Raw genomic sequence first — 22,357 nt, 5'->3', positions numbered from 1 at the left:
TCCATACAGACACTTGCCCCATATAGTGCTGCACAAAAGTTATGGCCCCATAGATGCTCCATACAGACACTTGCCCCATATAGTGCTGCACAAACGTTGATTATAGCCCCATATAGACACTTGCGCCATACAGTGCTGCACAAACATTGATAATGGCCCCATAAGATGCTCTATACAGACACTTGCCCCACATAATCCTGCACAAACGTTGATTATGGCCCCATAAAGACACTTGCGCCATATAATGCTGCACAAACATTATGGCCCCATAAGATGCTCCATACAGACACTTGCCCCATATAGTGCTGCACAAATGTGGATTATGGCCCCATACAGACACTTGCCCCATATAATGCTGCACAAATGTTATGGCCCCATAGATGCTCCATACAGCCACTTACCCCATTTGCTGTTGCTGCGATAAAAAAAAAAAATCACATACTCACCTCTCCGTCGCTCAGGCCCCCGGCACTTTCAATATTCACCTGACTTCGTTCCGGCACCGCTCCATCTTCTGCACTGACGTTCAGGCAGAGGGTGCACACTAACCACATCATCGCGCCCTCTGACCTGAGCGTCACTGCAGAAGACGCTGAAGACGGAGCGGCGCCGGAACGAGGAGCAGGTGAATATCACGCAGCGCTGCGCTCCCCTCCCCGTTATACTCACCTGCTCCTGGCGAGGTGCAGTCCCTGCTTCCCCGGTGCTGCTGCTTCTTACTGTACTGAGCGGTCACCGTTACCGCTCATTACAGTAATGAATATGCGGCTCCACCTCTATGGGAGGTGGAGCCGCATATTCATTACTGTAATGAGCGTTACCATGTGACCGCTCAGTACAGGAAGAAGCTGGGGCGCCGGCGAGCCAGGGAACTGCAGGGACCGCGCCAGGAGCAGGTGAGTATAATTAGACAGCCCCCGCTCCCTCTCCCCTGCCGACCCCTGGGTATGACTCGAGTATAAGCAGAGAGGGGGACTTTCAGCCCCAAAAAATGGGCTGAAAATCTCAGCTTATATTCGAGTATATACGGTAGTTTGAAAACCAAGGATATGAATACCACGCACCCCTCATGTAACTCAACAGAAAGAACTACCTGACTCTTGACTTCCTATATAGTGGTTGTCCACTACCCATCTAGATATATAAAATGTTTCACTTATGGCCTAACGGTTGCCATGAAGTAGACATTTTGGATGCTGTGGGGTTCTGTAATTGAAAAGTAGACTAGGTCACTGATCATGGGCGAGATTCAACCATCGTTTTGTTGATATTCCTCATTGGTGACTTCATTCACTGTATTTAGGACACTATAAATGGCACACAAATTTTTGACAGCGCCTGTATTAGCAGGCAATTTACAGTCAAATCAAAAGGACAGAGCCAGGCCCATCAATGTTGGACTTGTCAATTAGGATGCCTGTCCCTATGGGGTGCACTTATATAGTACTGGGCACCACAAATAATCTAATAATAAGGGCATCACTAATAGGCTCTATCCCAGACACTACACTACATCATGTGTGACCAGCGGCCCCTATACAAGCTATCCATGTGCATTTCTAATATTAGGCAACCACCACCTCCATGAACTGGTAGGTTGTGAGTGGTTGCTTCATCAGTATTCTGCACCTCTGCTGATCCACCTATATCAAAAGGGTCTGCTGCATCCAGCTCGTGTTTGACATGCAGTATTTCTGGGAAACCTAATGGCTTTTTTATTGTTCTGACCATTTTTTCTTTTTTATGCTGAAGCTCATTATTCCTCCTTTTTACCATGCATTTATATACTGGGGCATTTTATGTGCATTTAAATTTGGTTGTTCAAATATACCCAATTGGTGCACATTCACACCTGAAAGTTTCTTACTTCTAAGTAAATTGTTATGCAGCTTACTATGGTACATGTTCACACTATAATTTTTTGTACTTAATTGTATGCACGTTATCTATGCCTTCTCTTGGGTGCCAGAAGCACTGGTGTCTGTCTTTGTAGATGTTCCTTAATTGTTTTTTTTTTTTTAACTTGCAATATGTTTCTTGTATTTTAGCCTCAAACTCCTATTTATCCTGTTTTATTATCCTGTAAGTAAATCGGTTTTCTGAGTTACATCTGTAAATATGGCTGTTTCATTGACCGTTTCATTAATTTGAATAGGATGTGCACAGGGCCGGACTGGCCATTGGGCAGTTCTGGCAAATGCCAGAAGGGCCGGTGGCAGTAGTGGGCCGCTCGAGTGTGCCGCTGTCGGCACACTCCCCCCGCTGTCGGCGCACTCCCGGCCCCGCATTCAACTATACTGGCGTCATAGACGCCGGTACAGTTGAATGCAATGATGGAGGAGAGAGCGTCTGCTGACTCTTCCTCTCCCATCATTCCCCGCTCTGCCTGCCGCTGACACTGCGGGTGTGCGATGACGTCATATCATCGCACACCTGCTGTGTGACCGGGCGGGCAGACTGCGACTGCTGAGACCGGAGCCAGAGCAGCGCGGGGCAGGAGGAAAGGTGAGTAGAGTGTTTTGTTTTTTTTTTATATCAATGAGTGATGACTGGATTGTGGAGCTATTGGGGGGGGGGGGGGGGGCTGTGCTGCATTCCATTCTTAGGGCCTGTGCTGCATTATATTCTATGGGGCTGTGCTGCATTATATTCTATGGGGCTGTGCTGCATTCCATTCTATGGGCCTGTGCTGCATTATATTCTATGGGCCTGTGCTGCATTCCATTCTATGGGCCTGTGCTGCATTATATTCTATGGGCCTGTGCTGCATTCCATTCTATGGGCCTGTGCTGCATTCCATTCTATGGGGCTGTGCTGCATTATATTCTATGGGGCTGTGCTGCATTCCATTATATGGGCCTGTGCTGCATTATATTCTATGGGCCTGTGCTGCATTATATTCTATGGGGCTGTGCTGCATTCCATTCTATGGGCCTGTGCTGCATTATATTCTATGGGGCTGGGCTGCATTATATTCTATGGGGCTGGGCTGCATTCCATTCTATGGGGCTGTGCTGCATTATATTCTATGGGGCTGTGCTGCATTATATTGTATGGGGGCTGTGCTGCATTACATTCTATGGGGCTGTGCTGCATTATATTGTATGGTGGCTGGCTGCATTACATTCTATGGTGGCTGGCTGCATTACATTCTATGGGGGCTGTGCTGCATTACATTCTATGGGGGCTGTGCTGCATTACATTCTATGGGGGCTGGCTGTGTTACATTCTATGGGGCTGGCTGTATTACATTCTATGGGGGCTGGCTGTATTACATTCTATGGGGGCTGGCTGCATTACATTCTATGGGGGCTGGTTGCATTACATTCTATGGGGCTGTGCTGCATTACATTCTATGGGGCTGTGCTGTATTATAGTCTATGGGGGCTGGCTGTATTACATTCTATGGGGGCTGTGCTGTATTACATTCTATGGGGGCTGAGCTGTAATGCTGGATACAGCTGTAATTATATGTTTTATATAGTCGTGTTACACTCCCCTCACTTCTTGTAGCCTACAAGTGTACAAAGATATTATACAGTCACCATGTGACAAGTGGGCCTGTGTGACTTCAAATGCCAGGGCTGAATTTTAGTTCCAGTCCGGCCCTGGATGTGCAGAAATAAAAGTGCGGGCTGCAGAAACAGCTACACTCGGCAGATCTGAACAGAATTTCAGTTGCAGAAATTTCTCCAGCAAATCTACAACGTCTAAATCTAGCCTAAGAGGGCCAATTCAGAGTGTATATCTATTTTTTCAGTCAAAAGGAAGTAACTATTCCTTCAAGGATCTAGAATATACAGTATACTTGTTTATGATAGAAGTCTGTGAAATCATGTTTATACCTGTAACTATCTAGTAAATCCAGTTTGCTTGATATTCTTGTACAGACATAAGGACATCATGACTTTATGCTCTTGGGTAACAGAAGTAAATGTATAGGATTCTTCCAATTGAAGCAGTAAATGACAAGAGGAGGTCAAATGCAGTACACCTCAAGGTTAGACACAGGTAGAAAAAGTGATGTATTACACTGGCCAGAATTTTAACCCCTTTCTGACCTCGGACGGGATAGTACGTCCGAGGTCAGATCCCCCGCTTTGGTGTGGGCTCTGGCGGTGAGCCCACATCAAAGCCGCGACATGTCAGTTGTTTTGAACAGCAGACATGTGCGTGTAATAGCGGCGAGTGGAATCGCGATCCACCCGCCGCTATTAACTAGTTAAATGCCGCTGTCAAACGCTGACAGCGGCATTTAAAGGGAACCTGTCAACCCCCCCTGGCGTTTTTTTCACTAAAGGCCACCTTGTGCAGCACTAATGCTGCATTCTGTGAAGGTGGCTTTTTTGGGGTCCCTTCCAGCGCTGCAATATTACTTTTTATAATTTGCCCGCCATACCATTAGTCTGTCCGGGGGGCACGTCTTTACCCTCCAGACACAAACGCCTCCCAGCCATCACTCAGCCCCTCCCTGCGCAGCCTCCTCTGCCTTCATTAACGCCCCCAAGCCTGCGCTGTAAGTTCCTTTTTCGGGCATGCGCAGTTTGCGCTGCCCTTCGACTCACATCACATAATGGGAACTTACAGCGTAGGCGCCGGGGATGTTAATGGAGGCACAAGAGGCGGCGCAGGGAGGGGCTGAGTGATGGCAGGGTGGTGTTTGTGTCGGGGGGAAAAAGACTAAAGGTATGGCGGGCAAATTATAAAAAGTGATATTGCAGCGTTGGAAGGGACCCCAAATAAAAGAGCCACTTACACAGAATGCAGCATTAGTGCTGCACAAGGTGCCTTTTTTAGTTAAAAATGCCAGGGGGGGGGGTGACAGGTTCCCTTTAAAGGATTCGGACACCTGATAGATTCACAGGAACTCATTCTGCAACCTGCTGTGGTCAGAGAAGCAGTGGTTTCAGAAGCCAAATGGTTAAAAAATATATATTATGTGTATTATTATACACATACAGTACAGACCAAAAGTTTGGACACACCTTCTCATTTAAAGATTTTTCTGTATTTTCATGACTATGAAAATTGTACATTCACACTGAAGGCATCAAAACTATGAATTAACACATGTGGAATTATATACTTAACAAAAAAGTGTGAAACAACTGAAATGATGTCTTATAATCTAGGTTCTTCAAAGTAGCCACCTTTTGCTTTGATGACTGCTTTGCACACTCTTGGCACGCTCTTGATGAGCTTCAAGAGGTAGTCACCGGGAATGGTCTTCCAACAATCTTGAAGGAGTTCCCAGAGATGCTTAGCACTTGTTGGCCCTTTTCCCTTCACTCTGCGGTCCAGCTCACCCCAAACCATCGTGATTGGGTTCAGGTCTGGTGACTGTGGAGGCCAGGTCATCTGGCATAGCACCCCATCACTCTCCTACTTGGTCAAATAGCCCTTACACAGCCTGGAGGTGTGTTTGGGGTCATTGTCCTGTTGAAAAATAAATGATGGTCCAACTAAACGCAAACCGGATGGAATAGCATGCTGCTGCAAGATGCTGTGGCAGCCATGCTGGTTCAGTATGCCTTCAATTTTGAATGAATCCCCAACAGTGTCACCAGCAAAGCACCCCCACACCATCACACCTCCTCCTCCATGCTTCACGGTGGGAACCACGCATGTAGAGTCCATCCATTCACCTTTTCTGCGTCGCACAAAGACGCGGTGGTTGGAACCAATTCCAAATAACTCAAATTTGGACTCATCAGACTGAAGTACAGATTTCCACTGGTCTAATGTCCATTCCTTGTGTTCTTTAGCCCAAAAAAGTATCTTCTGCTTGTTGCCAGTCCTTAGCAGTGGTTTCCTAGCAGCTATTTTACCATGAAGGCCTGCTGCACAAAGTCTCCTCTTAACAATTGTTCTAGAGATGTGTCTGCTGCTAGAGCTCTGTGTGGAATTGACCTGGTCTCTAATCTGAGCTGCTGTTAACCTGTGATTTCTGAGGCTGGTGACTCGGATAAACTTATCCTCAGAAGCAGAGGTGACTCTTGGTCTTCCTTTCCTGGGGCGGTCCTCATGTGAGTACATTAGACGCTATAGGGGCCCATCACCCGTTCCCTGTATTTGAAGGAGCATGTTATTTGAAGGAGAATATTACAGCCTCTTCAGGAAATGGGTGAGATCTAACCATACTAATGCCATGAACAGGAAGTGACACAGGTTCTGGAGCTAATAGGGGATATTTAATCCTCTCCATGATAGCCAAGTACACATTTGTGTTGTGGTCACATGTTTTTTGCAGGCAACCTTAAAAAACGTAGATGTATGTATTACTATACAAGGCTTCCTTACTGACAATGGACCAAGAGATGGGCTTACAGCCCGTAATAAAGTAGGAGTCTTGATATGTCATATATCATTTTGGGCCTTCTATCTATATATATATGCTGCAATACCTTACACTGATATACAATAGTGTACTAAATATATTTATATAATTATGAGCATGGAAATATGATGAGGCAGTATGTGCTTGGTAGCACACGGCTAAATAAGTGACAGGGGCAAATTATTATTTATAAATAATGCCCAATAAGTGCGGTGTGGTATAAGGCAATTAGCACGATATTAAGCTCTTCAGGCTCATTCATCTTCTATGGCAGTTTTGGTTAAAACAGGCTGAGCGTTGTAGTTCGTTCATTCTCAGTTGTAAAAATTAAAAACGAGATCTATTTTGAACAAGCCAGAAAGGAGCCACTTTTTAGTACACATTTGTAACAGGTCCCTATACAGGACCGTACTATAAATATTGTTATTAGCCTTCTTTTATACCTTTCCCTTTTGTGTCTTGTAGTGTCATTCTCGTTTTTTTCACTTAGGTGGTCTTAGTTTGGCACTTTGTTTGTTTCAATTTTGGAGATAATAAAAGTTAAGTTTTAGGTCCATTGCTATTTACATTAATTTTGTTGGATCAAATCCTGCTTAGTATATACAGTCCTTATCTGAGCCAGTTTCTTTGTAGCGCTTGATGGTTTTTACAACTGCACTCGGGGACACTTTCAAAGTTTTCCCAATTTTTCGGACTGACTGACATTCATTTCTTAAAGTAATGATGGCCACTCATTTTTCTTTACTTAGTTGCGTTTTTCTTGCCATAATACAAATTCTAACAGTCTAGGACTATCAGCTGTGTATCCACCAGACTTCTGCTCAACACAACTGATGGTCCCAACCCCATTTATAAGGCAAGAAATCCCGCTTATTAAACCTGACAGGGCACACCTGTGAAGTGAAAACCATTTCCGGTGACTACCTCTTGAAGCTCATCAAGAGAATGCCAAGAGTGTGCAAAGCAGTCGTCAAAGCAAAAGGTGGCTACGTTGAAGAACCTAGAATATAAGACATATTTTCAGTTGTTTCACACTTTTTTGTTAAGTATATAATTCCACATGTGTTAATTCACAGTTTTGATGCCTTCAGTGTGAATTTACAATTTTCATAGTCATGAAAATACAGAAAAATCTTTAAATGAAGTGTGTCCAAACTTTTGGTCTGAACTGTACATATACACCAAACCTCAATAATAAAAATGATTTTCAGACAAAAAAAATTAAAACTGACCTGAAAGTGTTCACAATCATTAATTTCAGTTCTAGCAATTAGGGGTGTTGTCCTTGACATGTACAAAACATGCGAGGGATCGCAACCTGTTGAATCTTAATAGTGTGAAATGTACTCACTGTTAGGAACAGGATTTCCCTATTATAGAAGCTCAACACATGACCGTTCATTTGCAATTTGCATACTTGTGATTACATACCAAGACCATTTAGAGAGAGGAATGAAAAAACAGTCAACATTTGATTGCGAGTTTGCAAATCACATAGGAGCGCCAGGGTTGAGCAGAATCCCAACATTGAGAACATTACAAATTGTTAGAACTCTACTTGCTACAGTCAGATTTTACACCTGTCCTCTATACTTGTACAACCACTTTAAAGGGAAGCTGTCAGGATTGTGTAACGTACAGACACAGTGTCAGGTCGGCGCCATTATACTGATTAAAATGATACCTTGGTTGATGACAACAGTTTGGTGCAAATTTTTCCTGGAAAACACAGGGAGTGATGCTGATTCTGTGGTGACACTTATAAAATTCATCCTCACCCGCAATTACTTTGAATTTGACAACAAGCTATATCTACAGACGACTGGCACAGCAATGGGAAGTAAAATGGCCCCACAGTATGCAAATCTTTTCATGGCCAAGCTTGAAAGCGACTTTTTGTCCTCATGTCCCATCAGGCCTCTGGCCTACTACCGCTACATTGATATTTTAATCATCGGGACGGAGTCTGAGCCACAGCTAAAGACGTTCCATGAACAGTTTAATCAATTTCATCCTACCATCAACTTAACACTCAACTACTCCTGTACTGAAATTAAGTTTTTGGACACCATCATTAAGCTGCAGAACAATGAAATAGAGACATCCCTGTATCAGAAGCCAATCGACCATCCAACATACCTTAAATGGGACAGTTTCCATCCAACACACACAAAAAACTATTGTCTACACAGCCAAGCCATCAGATACAATCGTATATGTTCCAACCCCACGGATAGAGATGAACACCTTGGTCGCCTCAGAAAGACCTTTTTGAATCAGGGCTACCATCCAAGAACAATTCAAAACCAAACTACAAGAGCAACTAGAATATCAAGGAATCACCTGCTACATTACAAAGCTAAAGAAGAAAATAACCGGGTACGTCTAGTAGTCACCTGCAATCCAAATCTGGAAGTGCTAAGGGGAGATGCACAGAAATTACAACCTTTACTACAAATTGATGCCCGCTTACAATCCATTTTTCCAGACCCCCCACTACTGTGTTTTAGGCAGCCTCCAAATCTAAGAAGCATCATTGTCAGAAGCTCCCTGTCCTCTCCAACAGCTGCAGGAACCTTTCCTTGCAACCAGAAAAAATGTAAAACCTGTCCATTTATAATGACCACGGACAAGATAAAGATCCCCGATTCACATCAGGACTACAAGATACCAGGTACTTTCAGCTGCGTCACTCCTAATGTGGTGTACTTAATTATTTGTACTAAATGTCCAACTGGGGGTCTGTATGTGGGGGAGACAAGGCAAAAGCTTAGAACAAGAATGAATTTTCATCGCCACACAATAAGAGAAAAAAGAATGGATCTACCTGTGGCAATACATTTCTGTCTCCCCGATCATAGCATTAAGGACATGAAATTACTTGTATTAAAAGGTAACTTAAAATCTCAGAGAGACAGAAGAGTCTGGAAATATAAGCTGATGATGACCTTTGACACTCAGAGCAGGAATGAATGTGTCACATGGAATAATGTATTTTTACATCAACTAAGGAATTTGCTCCTCAGACCATATGGGGTCATCATAACAGAACCAGACCCCAATCAGAGGACAATAAAACATTCACACTCCTTATCTATGAACTGTCCCAATATTTATGGACAGAACTGTTTATCACTCACATAATGGTAATTTTGCTTCACGTCACCTGTCTTATCTATGGCATTTTTCTGTGCTGTGTTGTGCATAAATATAGTATATACTCGAGTATAAGCCGAGATTTTCAGCCCAAAGGGTGCTGAGGCATACTCACCTAGTCCCGGCGATCCTGACGCTCCCCCTGCCCGTCCCACGGTCTCCGGGTGCCGCAGCTCTTCCCCTGTTCAGCGGTCACGTGGGACCGCTCATTAGAGAAATGATTATGGACTCCACTCCCATAGGGGCGGAGCCGCCTATTCATTTCTCTAATCAGCGGTAACGGTGACCGCTGACAGAGGAAGAGGCTGTGGCACCCGGAGACAGTGTGACAGGCAGGGGGAGCGCCAGGATCGCCGGGACTAGGTGAGTATTTTATAGTCACCTGTCCACGTTCCACACGCCGGGCGCCGCTCCGTTTTCCCATCCTCTGGCTCTGACTGTTCAGGTCAGAGGGCGCGATGACGCATATAGTGTGCGCGCCGCCCTCTGCCTGATCAGTCAGTGCAGAGAGATGCCGGGACGGGACGCTGAGGAGCTGCAAGCAAGAGAGGTGAGTATGTGTTTGTTTTTTTTTTATTGCAGCAGCAGCAATGGCACAGATTTATGTGGAGTATCTATGGGGCAACGGTGCAGAGCACTATATATGGCACAGATTTATATGGCACATCTATGGGGCAACGGTGCAGAGCACTATATATGGCACAGATTTATATGGCACATTTATGGGGCAACGGTGCAGAGCATTATATATGGCACAGATTTATATGGCACATCTATGGGGCAACGGTGCAGAGCACTATATATGGCACAGATTTATATGGCACATCTATGGGGCAACAATGAACAGTGCAGAGCATATATGGCACAGCTTAATAAGGAGCATCTATGGGGCAATAATGAACAGTGCAGAGCATATATGGCACAGCTTAATAAGGAGCATCTATGGGGCAATAATGAACAGTGCAGAGCATATATGGCACTGCTTTATATGGAGCATCTATGGGGCCATAATGAACGGTGCAGAGCATTGTATATGGGGCGATAATGAATGGTGCAGAGCATTCTATATGGCACAGCTATATATGGAGCATCTGTGGGGCAATAATCAACGGTATGGAGCATTATATATGGCACAGCTTTATATGGAACCTCCTTTGGGGCAATAATGAACGGTATTGGAGCATCTATTTTTATTTTTTAAATTCACCGGTAGCTGCTGTATTTTCCACCCTAGGCTTATACTCGAGTCAATAAGTTTTCCCAGTTTTTTGTGGCAAAATTAGGGGGGTCGGCTTTCACTCGAGTATATACGGTATGTGATTCTTTAGAATTTCTATTAGTCTATGCCTGATGAGGAGACCAGAGTAGTCTCGAAAGCTTGCAATTTGTTACCATCTTTTCAGTTAGCCATTAAAAGGTATCAACCACTGAGGACTCAATTCTAAATATTTTGCTGATAGATCAGATTCCCCTCCAATAAAAAAGCAGCTTTCCCATGTGTGCTTTTTTATAATTGGATGAGGCTGATAGACTGGTTTGGTCACATGCTGCTTGAGTGACCGTTCAGGACAGCGGCATTGCCTCTGCAACACTGACAGTACAGGGGAGCTGAAGGATCAGAAGCTAATCGTGTGCTACAGTGATCCCGGTTAATTTCAGTGCAGTGCTTATATGATCAATAGCAAAGAGTTTAGAGGTGTTGTGCATGTTCACCCACTGCTGACAGAAGAGGAGCAACAAACTATTAAAAAGTTAAAGGTAGAATGGGTGTAACTTATGTTGAAAATGGTTTGGAAAAGTTGATTGTAATATTTGCACAGAGTTGTAAAAACACTGCAGCCATCAATTTGTCATAAAACAGCATATAGTGTTAAATTTCATTATTTACCATAATGTAATGATTACAATTAAACTTTCATATATTATAGATTCATTATCCACCAACTGAAATTTGTCAGGTCTTTTATTGTTTTAATACTGATGATTTTGGCATACAACTCCTGATAACCCAAAAAACCTGTCTCAATAAATTAGCATATCAAGAAAAGGTTCTCTAAATGACCTATTACCCTAATCTTCTGAATCAACTAATTAACTCTAAACACATGCAAAAGATACCTGAGGCTTTTAAAAACTCTCTGCCTGGTTCATTACTCAAAACCCCCATCATGGGTAAGACTAGCGACCTGACAGATGTCAAGAAGGCCATCATTGACACCTTCAAGCAAGAGGGTAAGACCCAAAAAGAAATTTCTCAACAAATAGGCTGTTCCCAGAGTGCTGTATCAAGGCACCTCAATGGTAAGTCTGTTGGAAGGAAACAATGTGGCAGAAAACGCTGTACAACGAGAAGAGGTGACCGGACCCTGAGGAAGATTGTGGAGAAGGACCGATTCCAGACCTTGGGGAACCTGAGGAAGCAGTGGACTGAGTTTGAGTCTGGTGTGGAAACATCCAGAGCCACCGTGCACAGGCGTGTGCAGGAAATGGGCTACAGGTGCCGCATTCCCCAGGTAAAGCCACTTTTGAACCATAAACAGTGGCAGAAGCGTACTTTTTTCTGATGAAAGCAAATTTTGCATGTCATTCGGAAATCAAGGTGCCAGAGTCTGGAGGAAGACTGGGGAGAAGGAAATGCCTGAAGTCCAGTGTCAAGTACCCACAGTCAGTGATGGTGTGGGGTGCCATGTCAGCTGCTGGTGTTGGTCCACTGTGTTTCATCAAGGGCAGGGTCAATGCAGCTAGCTATCAGGAGATTTTGGAGCACTTCATGCTTCCATCGGCTGAAATGCTTTATGGAGATGAAGATTTCATTTTTCAGCACGACCTGGCACCTGCTCACAGTGCCAAAACCACTGGTAAATGGTTTACTGACCATGGTATTACTGTGCTCAATTGGCCTGCCAACTCTCCTGACCTGAACCCCATAGAGAATCTGTGGGATATTGTGAAGAGAAAGTTGAGAGACGCCAGACCCAACACTCTGGATGAGCTTAAGGCCGCTATTGAAGCATCCTGGGCCTCCATAACATCTCAGCAGTGTCACAGGCTGATTGCCTCCATGCCACGCCGCATTGAAGCAGTCATTTCTGCCAAAGGATTCCCGACCAAGTATTGAGTGCATAACTGAACATTATTATTTGATGGTTTTTTTGTTTGGTATTAAAAAACACTTTTATTTGATTGGTCGGGTGAAATATGCTAATTTATTGAGACAGGTTTTTTGGGTTATCAGGAGTTGTATGCCAAAATCATCAGTATTAAAACAATAAAAGACCTGACAAATTTCAGTTGGTGGATAATGAATCTATAGTATATGAAAGTTTAATTGTAATCATTACATTATGGTAAATAATGAAATTTAACACTATATGCTAATTTTTTGAGAAGGACCTGTACATATATTAAGAGCAATGATAACTTCAATCATTAAAATGTTTTATTTGGAAAACAGTAGATTTTTACCAGACATGAAAAGCATACCTTTGCCTGAATTGTCCGCAAATTGACTAAGTGCATATCACAAGGCATTGAAGACTGGAGAGGAGAAAAGGCATCTAGTAGTGGAGGAGCACCAAAATCAGATAATACGGCCATAGAGATTACAGGATGGTTTAAGAAGGATGACGTGACATGACTTAATAGAGATGGAAAGCTGACTGACTTCTTTTCTTCACCCTATTGGAAGAAGAAGGTATAAAACTGAAAGTGATATTCATCAAGGCAGCACGGTGGCTCAGTGGTTAGCACTGGTGCTTTGCTGTTCTGGTGTCCTGGACAACATCTGCAAGGAGTTTGTACGTTCTCCCCCTGTTTATGTAGGTTTCCTCCCAGTCCATAGATATACTGATAGGGAATTTAGATTGTGAGCCCCAATGGAGGCAGCATTGATAACGTCTGGAAAGTGCTGTGGAATATGATGGCAAAGCATTATCTTATGTACACCTGAACGAAAATCGCTTAATTTGCAATCTTCTAGCTAAAGTTGTATTATTTTTAGTCACTTGGTAAAAGCAGGTATAATACCCTCTACAGCATCATTTGCATTTTTTTTTTCCTATGGGCCAGTTTTACAGGCCCCCATTCATAGCTCTCTGCTTCTGGGTACCACCTCCACGCACAAGAAGCGCTAGAAAATCACTGGCTAAGAAGGTCCCTCACTGGGAAACTGACCAGCTAAAATGGGCCTCCCAGGAAATCAGTGACGCAATTATCATTGTTCTATTTATTCAAGCACGCCGAACCCCCCACCAAAAACATTTGCCCTCTAGACAACCCTGCATCTATTGCCAGGTGGGTTTGGAGGTCTTGTGGTGTCCATGCCTCTATGGTCAGAGCAGTTTTTGGGGGCGTTTTGTTGACCTATAGGATAATAGGTAGACAGTTTTAAAGTTATGGCTGATGGGTGTACATTATGAGGTGACAAGTCATTATTAGAACCGCATCATGGTGACATTTGAATTTGTGCAAGGCAGAATGTATAAAACACAGAGAAAAGAAAGGGAACAACAATGCTTAACACATGGCAGGAAGCTTACAAAAATTGTAAAGTAAGAAAACTGGCATGATGAGGCCGTGCCATACTAATTTATTACTAAACCTTAGTCTCATATCCAATAGTGTTTTTTATATCCCTTTTACTAGTCAGGATTGGAAAGCTTCAAAGCTTATTAGCATGCCATGCTAGTGATAGACCACGGTTTGTAAAGTTATGGACAAACCAGACAATAAACCATACATAATTCCACAAATGATTACAGGCCCATAAAGACAGGAAGTGAATATGGTGGTCAATGGTGTGATAGTAGGGGAATAGTGACATTATCAAAAGTTATTACATAACCTGAGACCATGGGTGGGAAAAAAAAGTCAAATGTAACTCTGAAAAATCATTGAAGGAAACTGGGCACATGCCTGTCAGCAGATGGTGAGCAATATGATGGTGTGTGCCCTCTGCAGTGGTGCCATCACTGCTGCACATTTTACTGCTGACACTACAAGGCAATTTTGCTGAGAAAAATGAAATTTTGACCATGAATTTAACATACCTCATCTACTTCAGTCCTTTTCTCTAAAAGAAGTCTGAATAAATTAAATGTGATTTTGTTATCTTGAAGACCTTGCCCAAGACCACGGTTATCATCCTGCATCAGGCGACGGTCCATGAATACTTCTAGCTGACCTTGGGTGTAAAATGAGGCAACGGTTTACACAATCAAACGTCTGGAAACATTACATTTAAGCTGCAGCTCAACATTTCGCTGCTTTCATTTGCTCTATAAAACAGATACAGATGTCAGGCTTAATAATCATTGGAGCATTTGTAAAATTACAGCAGAAAGGAAGAAGCAAGCGGATCAGAAAAAGAGAGCAATTTATTCCATCTCTTTAGACATGTCTCATTCTACTAGATTAAGCACTTGCAGGGGGAAAATCACTGTCACTGCTGCTCTTGCATGGTATATAGTAGAATCTGCCTAAAAAGTAACTACTACTGTGTGACCTATGATCTAGGCCAGAGTGGCAGCAAAAACTATGGAGATGTCGGAGGGCGAGTCGGAGGGCGAGTATATGTCCAGGGGCAGGGAGCTTAGATTTAACGCACCACTCCAGGTTTTTTTTTTTTAAGCACCGGAGTGGTGCTTTAAGTTTAAAGTGAATACGGCAGGGGGATCCCAAATATGTAATATATGTTCTATTATTTTACACAATTTTTCTTTTCTTTTAATGGGAAACTATCAGCAGATTTTTCTGACAGCAGAATGATGTAGGGATATAGACTCTGATGTCACTTTGTATACTAGGTGCACCAGTAGTGACAGAACCACAGTTTTCTCTGTTGCAGATCTAGCAGAGCTCAGCTGTTGAGCTGTGTATATCCCTGTCCACACCGCAGCTTTCTGTGTACATTGCATAGTGATAGAGCGCTGCTAATCAGTGCTGGGGGTGAGGATGGACTAGGAGGCACAAGGCCAGTTGTTGGGAGTTTGCATCACCAAGCTAATTACTTTGCAAAGTAGGGCAGTAAAAGACAAGTTCTAAAATAGCTTCATGGTCCCAAATGGACATCCTAGTGCCTTGGCCCTCAGCACTCCCCCAATAAAATGATTGACATCTGTTCACCTCTTCTTCTGAAATACAGTGATGTCAGTCAATCTCATGGGGTTAGCCCCCAACAGGGAATACTGCATAGGATCTAAGCAGAAGCCAGGAAACGGACCACCATCGCATCCATAACTGAACACTAAAGACATGTGTGAACTACCCTAATGTGCAAGGCAATTAACACTGTAACCCTAAAGGCCCTAACAAATTCCTTTAAATAATTTATTTCACTGGGTTTCCAATTTCCAAAAGTTATAACTTTTTCATTTTTCGATCAACAAAGCTTTATGAGGGCTTGTTGTTTGCCGGATAACTTTCAGTTTTCCCTAGTACAATAGAAACAAAAAAGTTAATATCTTATTACGGTACTTATTGATAAGGCTTGCATCTCTTTCATTGTTCTATTTGTGTTAGACCACTTACTCGGAGATGAGATTTTAAAAAAATATAAGGAAATATAAGGTTTTACAATCTTGGTGAAAACAAATTGTAAAAGATAAAAAATATCAGTAAAGTAGACTAAAATCCATAGATTAATAAGTAAATCCCTACATCCCAATACTACAAAATACATTGTAAGAGGGCCTCTAAAACAGGTTTTGTGGCCAAACATTAGCACATTACATCCTCTGTGCTAATATCAATACGAAGCAAAACATTGTCAGTGCACTATCAGAGGATTTGGAGATTCTAAGAAGGGAGCAAGTCTTTGCTATTCACAGACGGATATTTGTTTACTGCAACGCTGCTGGTAGTCCCGGCCATTTTATTAAATCCATTTTAAATGAATAAACATTCGGCTCTCAGTTTAATTAGATTAATAATTCCTGGGCCAACACCTCAGCATGAAGGCAAACAATGTAGCTGCAGAAAGGTCATGTAGGTAAGGAAGAGGCAAGCATGGAAGAAGAGCATAATCAACTCACCACTTTTTAAACTGGCAATGCCCAGAGACTGCGCTGTGAGTAACGTTAGTCGGCTGCCCTCATCCTGAATGTAAGCCATCGTACACATTGGATAGACGTTTGCTTGGAGAGGTAATTTGCTCAACGTTTGTCTTGGCTGAATCTGATAAACATTTGTCATAAAATGCAGATTAGAAACTAATAAAATAGCAATACAACATTGATGTATAAGACAAACGCTCACATTGTTTTGTTTTTTTGAGGGGGGGGGGGGGGGAGGGAAAAACTTTATGTCACATCCAAGTTAGAAATCCATTTTTCATTTATTTCAGATGAACATATTCAGAATTTTTCAGCTAGAAATATATCTACATCCAATAAGGTGCAGTTGCGCAAAACATCTGTGACATTAGGCATTGCTTAAATGGACAGAGGTGGCGCAGGATTGAGCATGGTCATGCCTGCCTGTCCGATTCATTATCAGCAGCAATTTTTTTTACGCCTGAAAGGTTTCCCTGACAGTAATAGATTTTTGGCACAAAAAACGTTGCTACTTTGCTCAACTGCAGCCCATTGGATGTAGATATATTTCTAGCTGACATCTGTAAAGCAAGACTGCTTTAACAGTTATTCTGAAGATGCTGATCTGCAAATAAATAAAAAATGGATTTCTGACATGGCACACAATACTCAGAAGAGGCACTGAATTCATTAACTGGAGTGCGGCTTCTCTTCTACTCTACCAAGCATGAGCGTGCACTACTCCAGTCTTGATTAAATCGGTTCATAAATCATCATGGCCCCTAGAAGCAGGTCCTGGCTGTGTCTTACAGCCAATATCTGATGGGTATCTTAGAGGCAATTCCTGCACCTGTTGTGGCTGTTGAACAGCGACACGTGGCCACGGCGAGTCGAACATAGAATACCTTTGTCGTGCACAAATACTAATAATAAACTGATATTTTGGGGGCATTAAGAATAGATTCATAGTAATTTTCTGAGAAAACATAAAAAGAGGGATCGTGTACAGACAAAAAAAAACTAATTTATAAAGCACTTGCACCACTTTTTCAGATACATATGTATGTACTCGAAACAAGACAACCCTCAGAGTTCAACTAGGGAAGTGTTAAAAAACAAGGTCAGATCTAGAGTGGTGTGCATTAAAAACAGTGTACACTCTACCAATACATTTCTTGTATTCTGCACTGGGGATAAAGGGGAGTACAGCATCCAAGTGCACCAATAATAGCAATAACTCTCTACTAAAGATGATTTCATAAAATTAATGCAATACAAATCAAAGGTGAGCAGATTTTATGAAATTTTTAGGTCCTTGCAAATTAAAAATTTGTGATTTGATACAATTGAAAAGCCCCCCAAAATATGCCTCCCACCTTTTCACGTATAGCAAGAGATTAAATCAGCCACAGAAGACTGATATGACTTTGTGAGGAACCACATGAGCTTCCATTACAAGCTACTCACCTAAGGATAGATCATCAGCGTAAAAGTAGTGGACCACCTCTCAATTTCTTGTACTCACTACATATCAGGTGTGAACATAGCCTAAGATTTCTATGCATTGTTTTCATCTAGGTAAGGCTAGGTTCACATTGCGTTAGGGCAATCCGTTTAGCGCTAGCGGATTGCGCTAACGCAATGTATTTGTAGGGGCCGCGTTTAGGGGTCGCGCTAACGTCCCCGCTCTCGCAGATCCCCGAGGCGCGCCACAAAAGAACGGCACATCGCTAGCGCGACCCGAAAAAGGCACGCGCTAACGATGCGCTTCAGGCTGAAACAACATTGCTGTCAATGGGTGCGCTAACGGACCCGTTGCACGGCGTTAATTGCGACATTTTCGCCGTGCAACGCTGTCCGTTAGCGACCACCCACTAACGCAATGTGAACCTAGCCTTATAGTTAACTGCAACGATCTACCTGATAAAATGTGAGTGTGTGCTTCGCAAACAAATTTTTTTTTTTCCCACACCAGTTTCACTAGTTTAACTAACCACTAGGGTAGGGTAGGGTAGAGTGTCTCTCTCTCTCTGTCTCTCTCTCTCTCTCTCATCCCTGCTGCGCACAAGCGCTAAAATGATCATAGGCGTGCACGCCCCTAACCCCTATGTCATCACTCTGCCCACACTCCTTCATTGGCTGAAAAAATGGCGCTAAACGCGTCATACGAAACGCGACTTTGGCGCCAAGATCGCATACCGCATGGCCGACCCCACATAGGGATTGGGTCGGGTTTCATGAGACGCCGACTTTGCCAAAAGTCGGCGACTTATGAAAATGAATGATCTTATGAAAATGAATGAACGATCCGTTTCGCTCAACACTACTAACCACCATACTAGCCACACCTATACTGTGGCCTGATACCACATTTTGCTTTATTTATTTTTTTTTTTTGCAAGAGTTGAGTAATTTGGGTTTAAAGCATTGTCAAAAGTTAGTTATTGTGTTGTATGAAATATTTGGTGAAAGAAAAACTGATAACGGGAATGAATGGGGTAGTATAAAAAAAACCTATATCACCGCTAATAACGTGGGAGCCGCCATCAGCAACAGAAGCACAACTCCAGGCACAAGCTGTCCAGGCAGTATTGCTACCAAAGACCGCAACTGGCTTACTTTGCCTCAGTAAACAAATTAGTAAGGAGGAAGAGGAGGATGGTATGGAACATATGGCACATCTATCCTCATAGTCACACAGTATGATGATGTCACTTCTAACAGTGACACCATCACACTCAGTGAATTAGAGGGATCATTTTTGCACCCATTTTTTAAATGTTAAAAAGCATGAAAACGGTCAGTGCACTGTGTTATTAACCCCTTCACCCCCGGAGCTTTTTCCGTTTTTCCGTTTTCGTTTTTCGCTCCCCTCCTTCCCAGAGCCATAACTTTTTTATTTTTCCGTCAATTTGGCCATGTGAGGGCTTATTTTTTGCGGGACGAGTTGTACTTTTGAACGACATCATTGGTTTTACCATGTCGTGTACTAGAAAACGGGAAAAAAATTCCAAGTGCAGTGAAATTGCAAAAAAAGTGCAATCCCACACTTGTTTTTTGCTTGCCTATTTTGCTAGGTTCACTAAATGCTAAAACTGACCTGCCATTATGATTCTCCAGGTCAGTACGAGTTCATAGACACCTAACATGACTAGGTTATTTTTCACCTAAGTGGTGAAAAAAAATTCCAAACTTTGCAAAAAACAAAACAAAACAAAATTGCGCCATTTTCCGATACTCGTAGCGTCTCCATTTTTCGTGATCTGGGGTCAGGTGAGGGCTTATTTTTTGCGTGCCGAGCTGGCATTTTTAATGATAGCATTTTGGTGCAGATACGTTCTTTTGATCGCCCGTTATTGCATTTTAATGCAATGTCGTGGCGACCAAAAAAACGTAAATCTGGCGTTTCGATTTTTTTCTCATTACGCCGTTTAGCGATCAGGTTAATGCTTTTTTTTTTTATTGATAGATCGGGCGATCCATGAGAGGCTAGAAGCAGGCACAGCCCGATCGGCTCTGCTACATAACAGCGATCATCAGATCGCTGTTATGTAGCTAAAATGCAGGTGTGCTGTGAGCGCCGACCACAGGGTGGCGCTCACAGCCACCGGCGATCAGTAACCATAGAGGTCTCCAGGACCTCTATGTTTACAATGTACAAGCATCGCCGACCCCCGATCATGCGACGGGGGTCGGCGATGCGCTCATATCCGGCCGCACGGCCGGATGCGGTAGTTAAATGCCGCTGTCTGCGTTTGACAGCGGCATTTAACTAGTTAATAGCGGCGGGTGATCGCGATTTCACCCGCCGCTATTGCGCGCACATGTCAGCTGTAAAAAACAGCTGACATGTCGCGACTTTGATGTGCGCTCACTGCCGGAGCGCACATCAAAACGGGGGTCCCGACATGTGACGTACTATACCGTCACATGTCGGGAAGGGGTTAAATAGGCTCTTGGTCACTAAGTGGCTACGAACCATTTCTATAATGAAGTCACTGACATTTGCTAAGGCTTTGTCTGTATGAAGGAGATTGAAATGGGTTGGATAGAGTCCTAGGAGACCTCAGAGTGGTATACAGATATTTTCTTGGCAATTGGAGCACCTGAGATTCACAGCTAATTTATTTCCCACAAATTCTATTTAAATTTAAAAAAAAAAAAAATTGTACGAACCTGGTGAATTAGAATTTCAAAAGACTTGATAATTTCTATTTTCTTACAAAAATTGTAATTTCAGAAAAAAAAAAAAAAAAACATACCTGGAATCCATTGAGATCAGAATAAAACTTGTTCTGGCTGTTTACATCTGATGTTATCCTCATAACAATCTCACGATTGAATTCCCCTCGGATGTCCACAATATTAGTCAGTTCTGGAGACTGCCGTTCAAGGCCTATAAGGGATGAAGATGATGTGATACAGTAGACATCATAGAATTTAAGTTTTCCTGTAGAAAGGGATCAATTTCTAAAAACTTCACAAAGCAAAGATTTTGGTGAAACTTTTTTTTTTTTTCTAGGAAATTACATTTCTTTTTTGTTTTTGTTTTTTCAATTCATTTCTATGCACCAGGATGTACCGTATATACTCGAGTATAAGCCGAGAATTTTAGCCCATTTTTTTAGGCTGAAATTGCCCCTCTCGGCTTATACTCGAGTCATTCCAAGGGGTCGGGGAGCGGCAGGTGTCTAATCATACTCACCTGCTCCTGGCGCAGTCCGTGCTCGTCCCTGGTACTCCGGGAGCTGACAGCTTCTTCCTGTATTGAGCGGTCACATGGTACCGCTCATTAGAGTAATGAATATGAACCCGACTCCACTCCCATAGGGGTGGAGCCACATATTCATTACTGTAAAGAGCGGTACCATGTGACAACTCAATACAGGAAGAAGCTGCCAGCGCCCAGAGAACCAGGGACGTGCAGAGACCGCGCCAGTAGCAGGTGAGTATGACGGGGGCAGTGCGCGATATTCACCTGTCCCCCGTTCTGTCGGCGCGGCTCCGTCTTCCGCATCCTCTGCAGTGACGCTCAGGTCAGAAGGTGCGATTAGTGTGCGCGCCGCCCTCTGCCTGAACAGTCAGTGCAGAGGACGCGGAAGACACAGCGGCGCCCAGCGGTGGAACGCGGACAGGTGACTATAGCAAGTGCCAGGGGCCTGAGCGACGAGAGGGGAGTAGATCATTTTTTTGTTTTTTTTAATCGCAGCAACAGCATATGGGGCATAATAGTCTATGGAGCATCTTATGGGGCCATAATCAGCATTTGTGCAGCATTATACGGGGCAAATATTTATATGGAGCATCTTATGGGGCCATGTGCAGCATTATATGGGGTAAATATCTCTATGGAGCATGTTATGGGGCCATAATTAGCATTTGTGGAGCATTATACAGGGCAAATATGTCTATGGAGTATCTTATGGGGCCATAATCAGCATTTGTGGAGCATTATATGGGGCATCTTATGGGGCCCATCATAAACTATACGGAGCATTATATGGGGCGTATTTTGTATGGGGCATCTTATGGGGCCCATCATGAACTGTATGGAGCATTATATGGGGCTCCTGATGCAATATGGATATTCAAAAACACTTAAACTACTGATGTCTCAATTAATTTAACTTTTATTGGTATCTATTTTTATTTTTGTCATTTACCTGTAGCTGCTGCATTTCCCATCCTAGGTTTATACTCGAGTCATTAAGTTTTCCCAGGTTTTTGTGGCAAAATTAGGGGGGTCGGCTTATACTCGGGTCGGCTTATACTCGAGTATATACGGTATGTATGCATTTGTGATGAAGCAACAAATGCACATACAGTTCTAGGA

The 22,357-nt window shown here is 43.0% G+C and overlaps 1 protein-coding gene across 1 annotated transcript in view; it reads right to left on the bottom strand.

Annotated features, from left to right (window-relative positions):
• The window catches only part of MAN2A1 (mannosidase alpha class 2A member 1), a 169,062-nt gene that overhangs the window by 5,194 nt on the left and 141,511 nt on the right, over positions 1-22,357 (bottom strand). The window contains exons 17-20 of the mRNA XM_077290144.1: positions 20,787-20,920; positions 16,525-16,666; positions 14,542-14,675; positions 12,977-13,171 (exon numbers count right to left, since the gene is read on the bottom strand). Coding sequence (XP_077146259.1) covers positions 12,977-13,171; positions 14,542-14,675; positions 16,525-16,666; positions 20,787-20,920 — 605 coding nt within the window. The remainder of the gene's footprint in view (positions 1-12,976; positions 13,172-14,541; positions 14,676-16,524; positions 16,667-20,786; positions 20,921-22,357) is intronic.

Source organism: Ranitomeya variabilis, chromosome 1 (genome assembly GCF_051348905.1).
Source record: "Ranitomeya variabilis isolate aRanVar5 chromosome 1, aRanVar5.hap1, whole genome shotgun sequence".
Lineage (NCBI taxonomy): Eukaryota > Metazoa > Chordata > Amphibia > Anura > Dendrobatidae > Ranitomeya > Ranitomeya variabilis.
The sequence above is the reverse complement of the archived record's forward strand: the minus strand, read 5'-3'. Positions and strand labels throughout refer to the sequence as shown.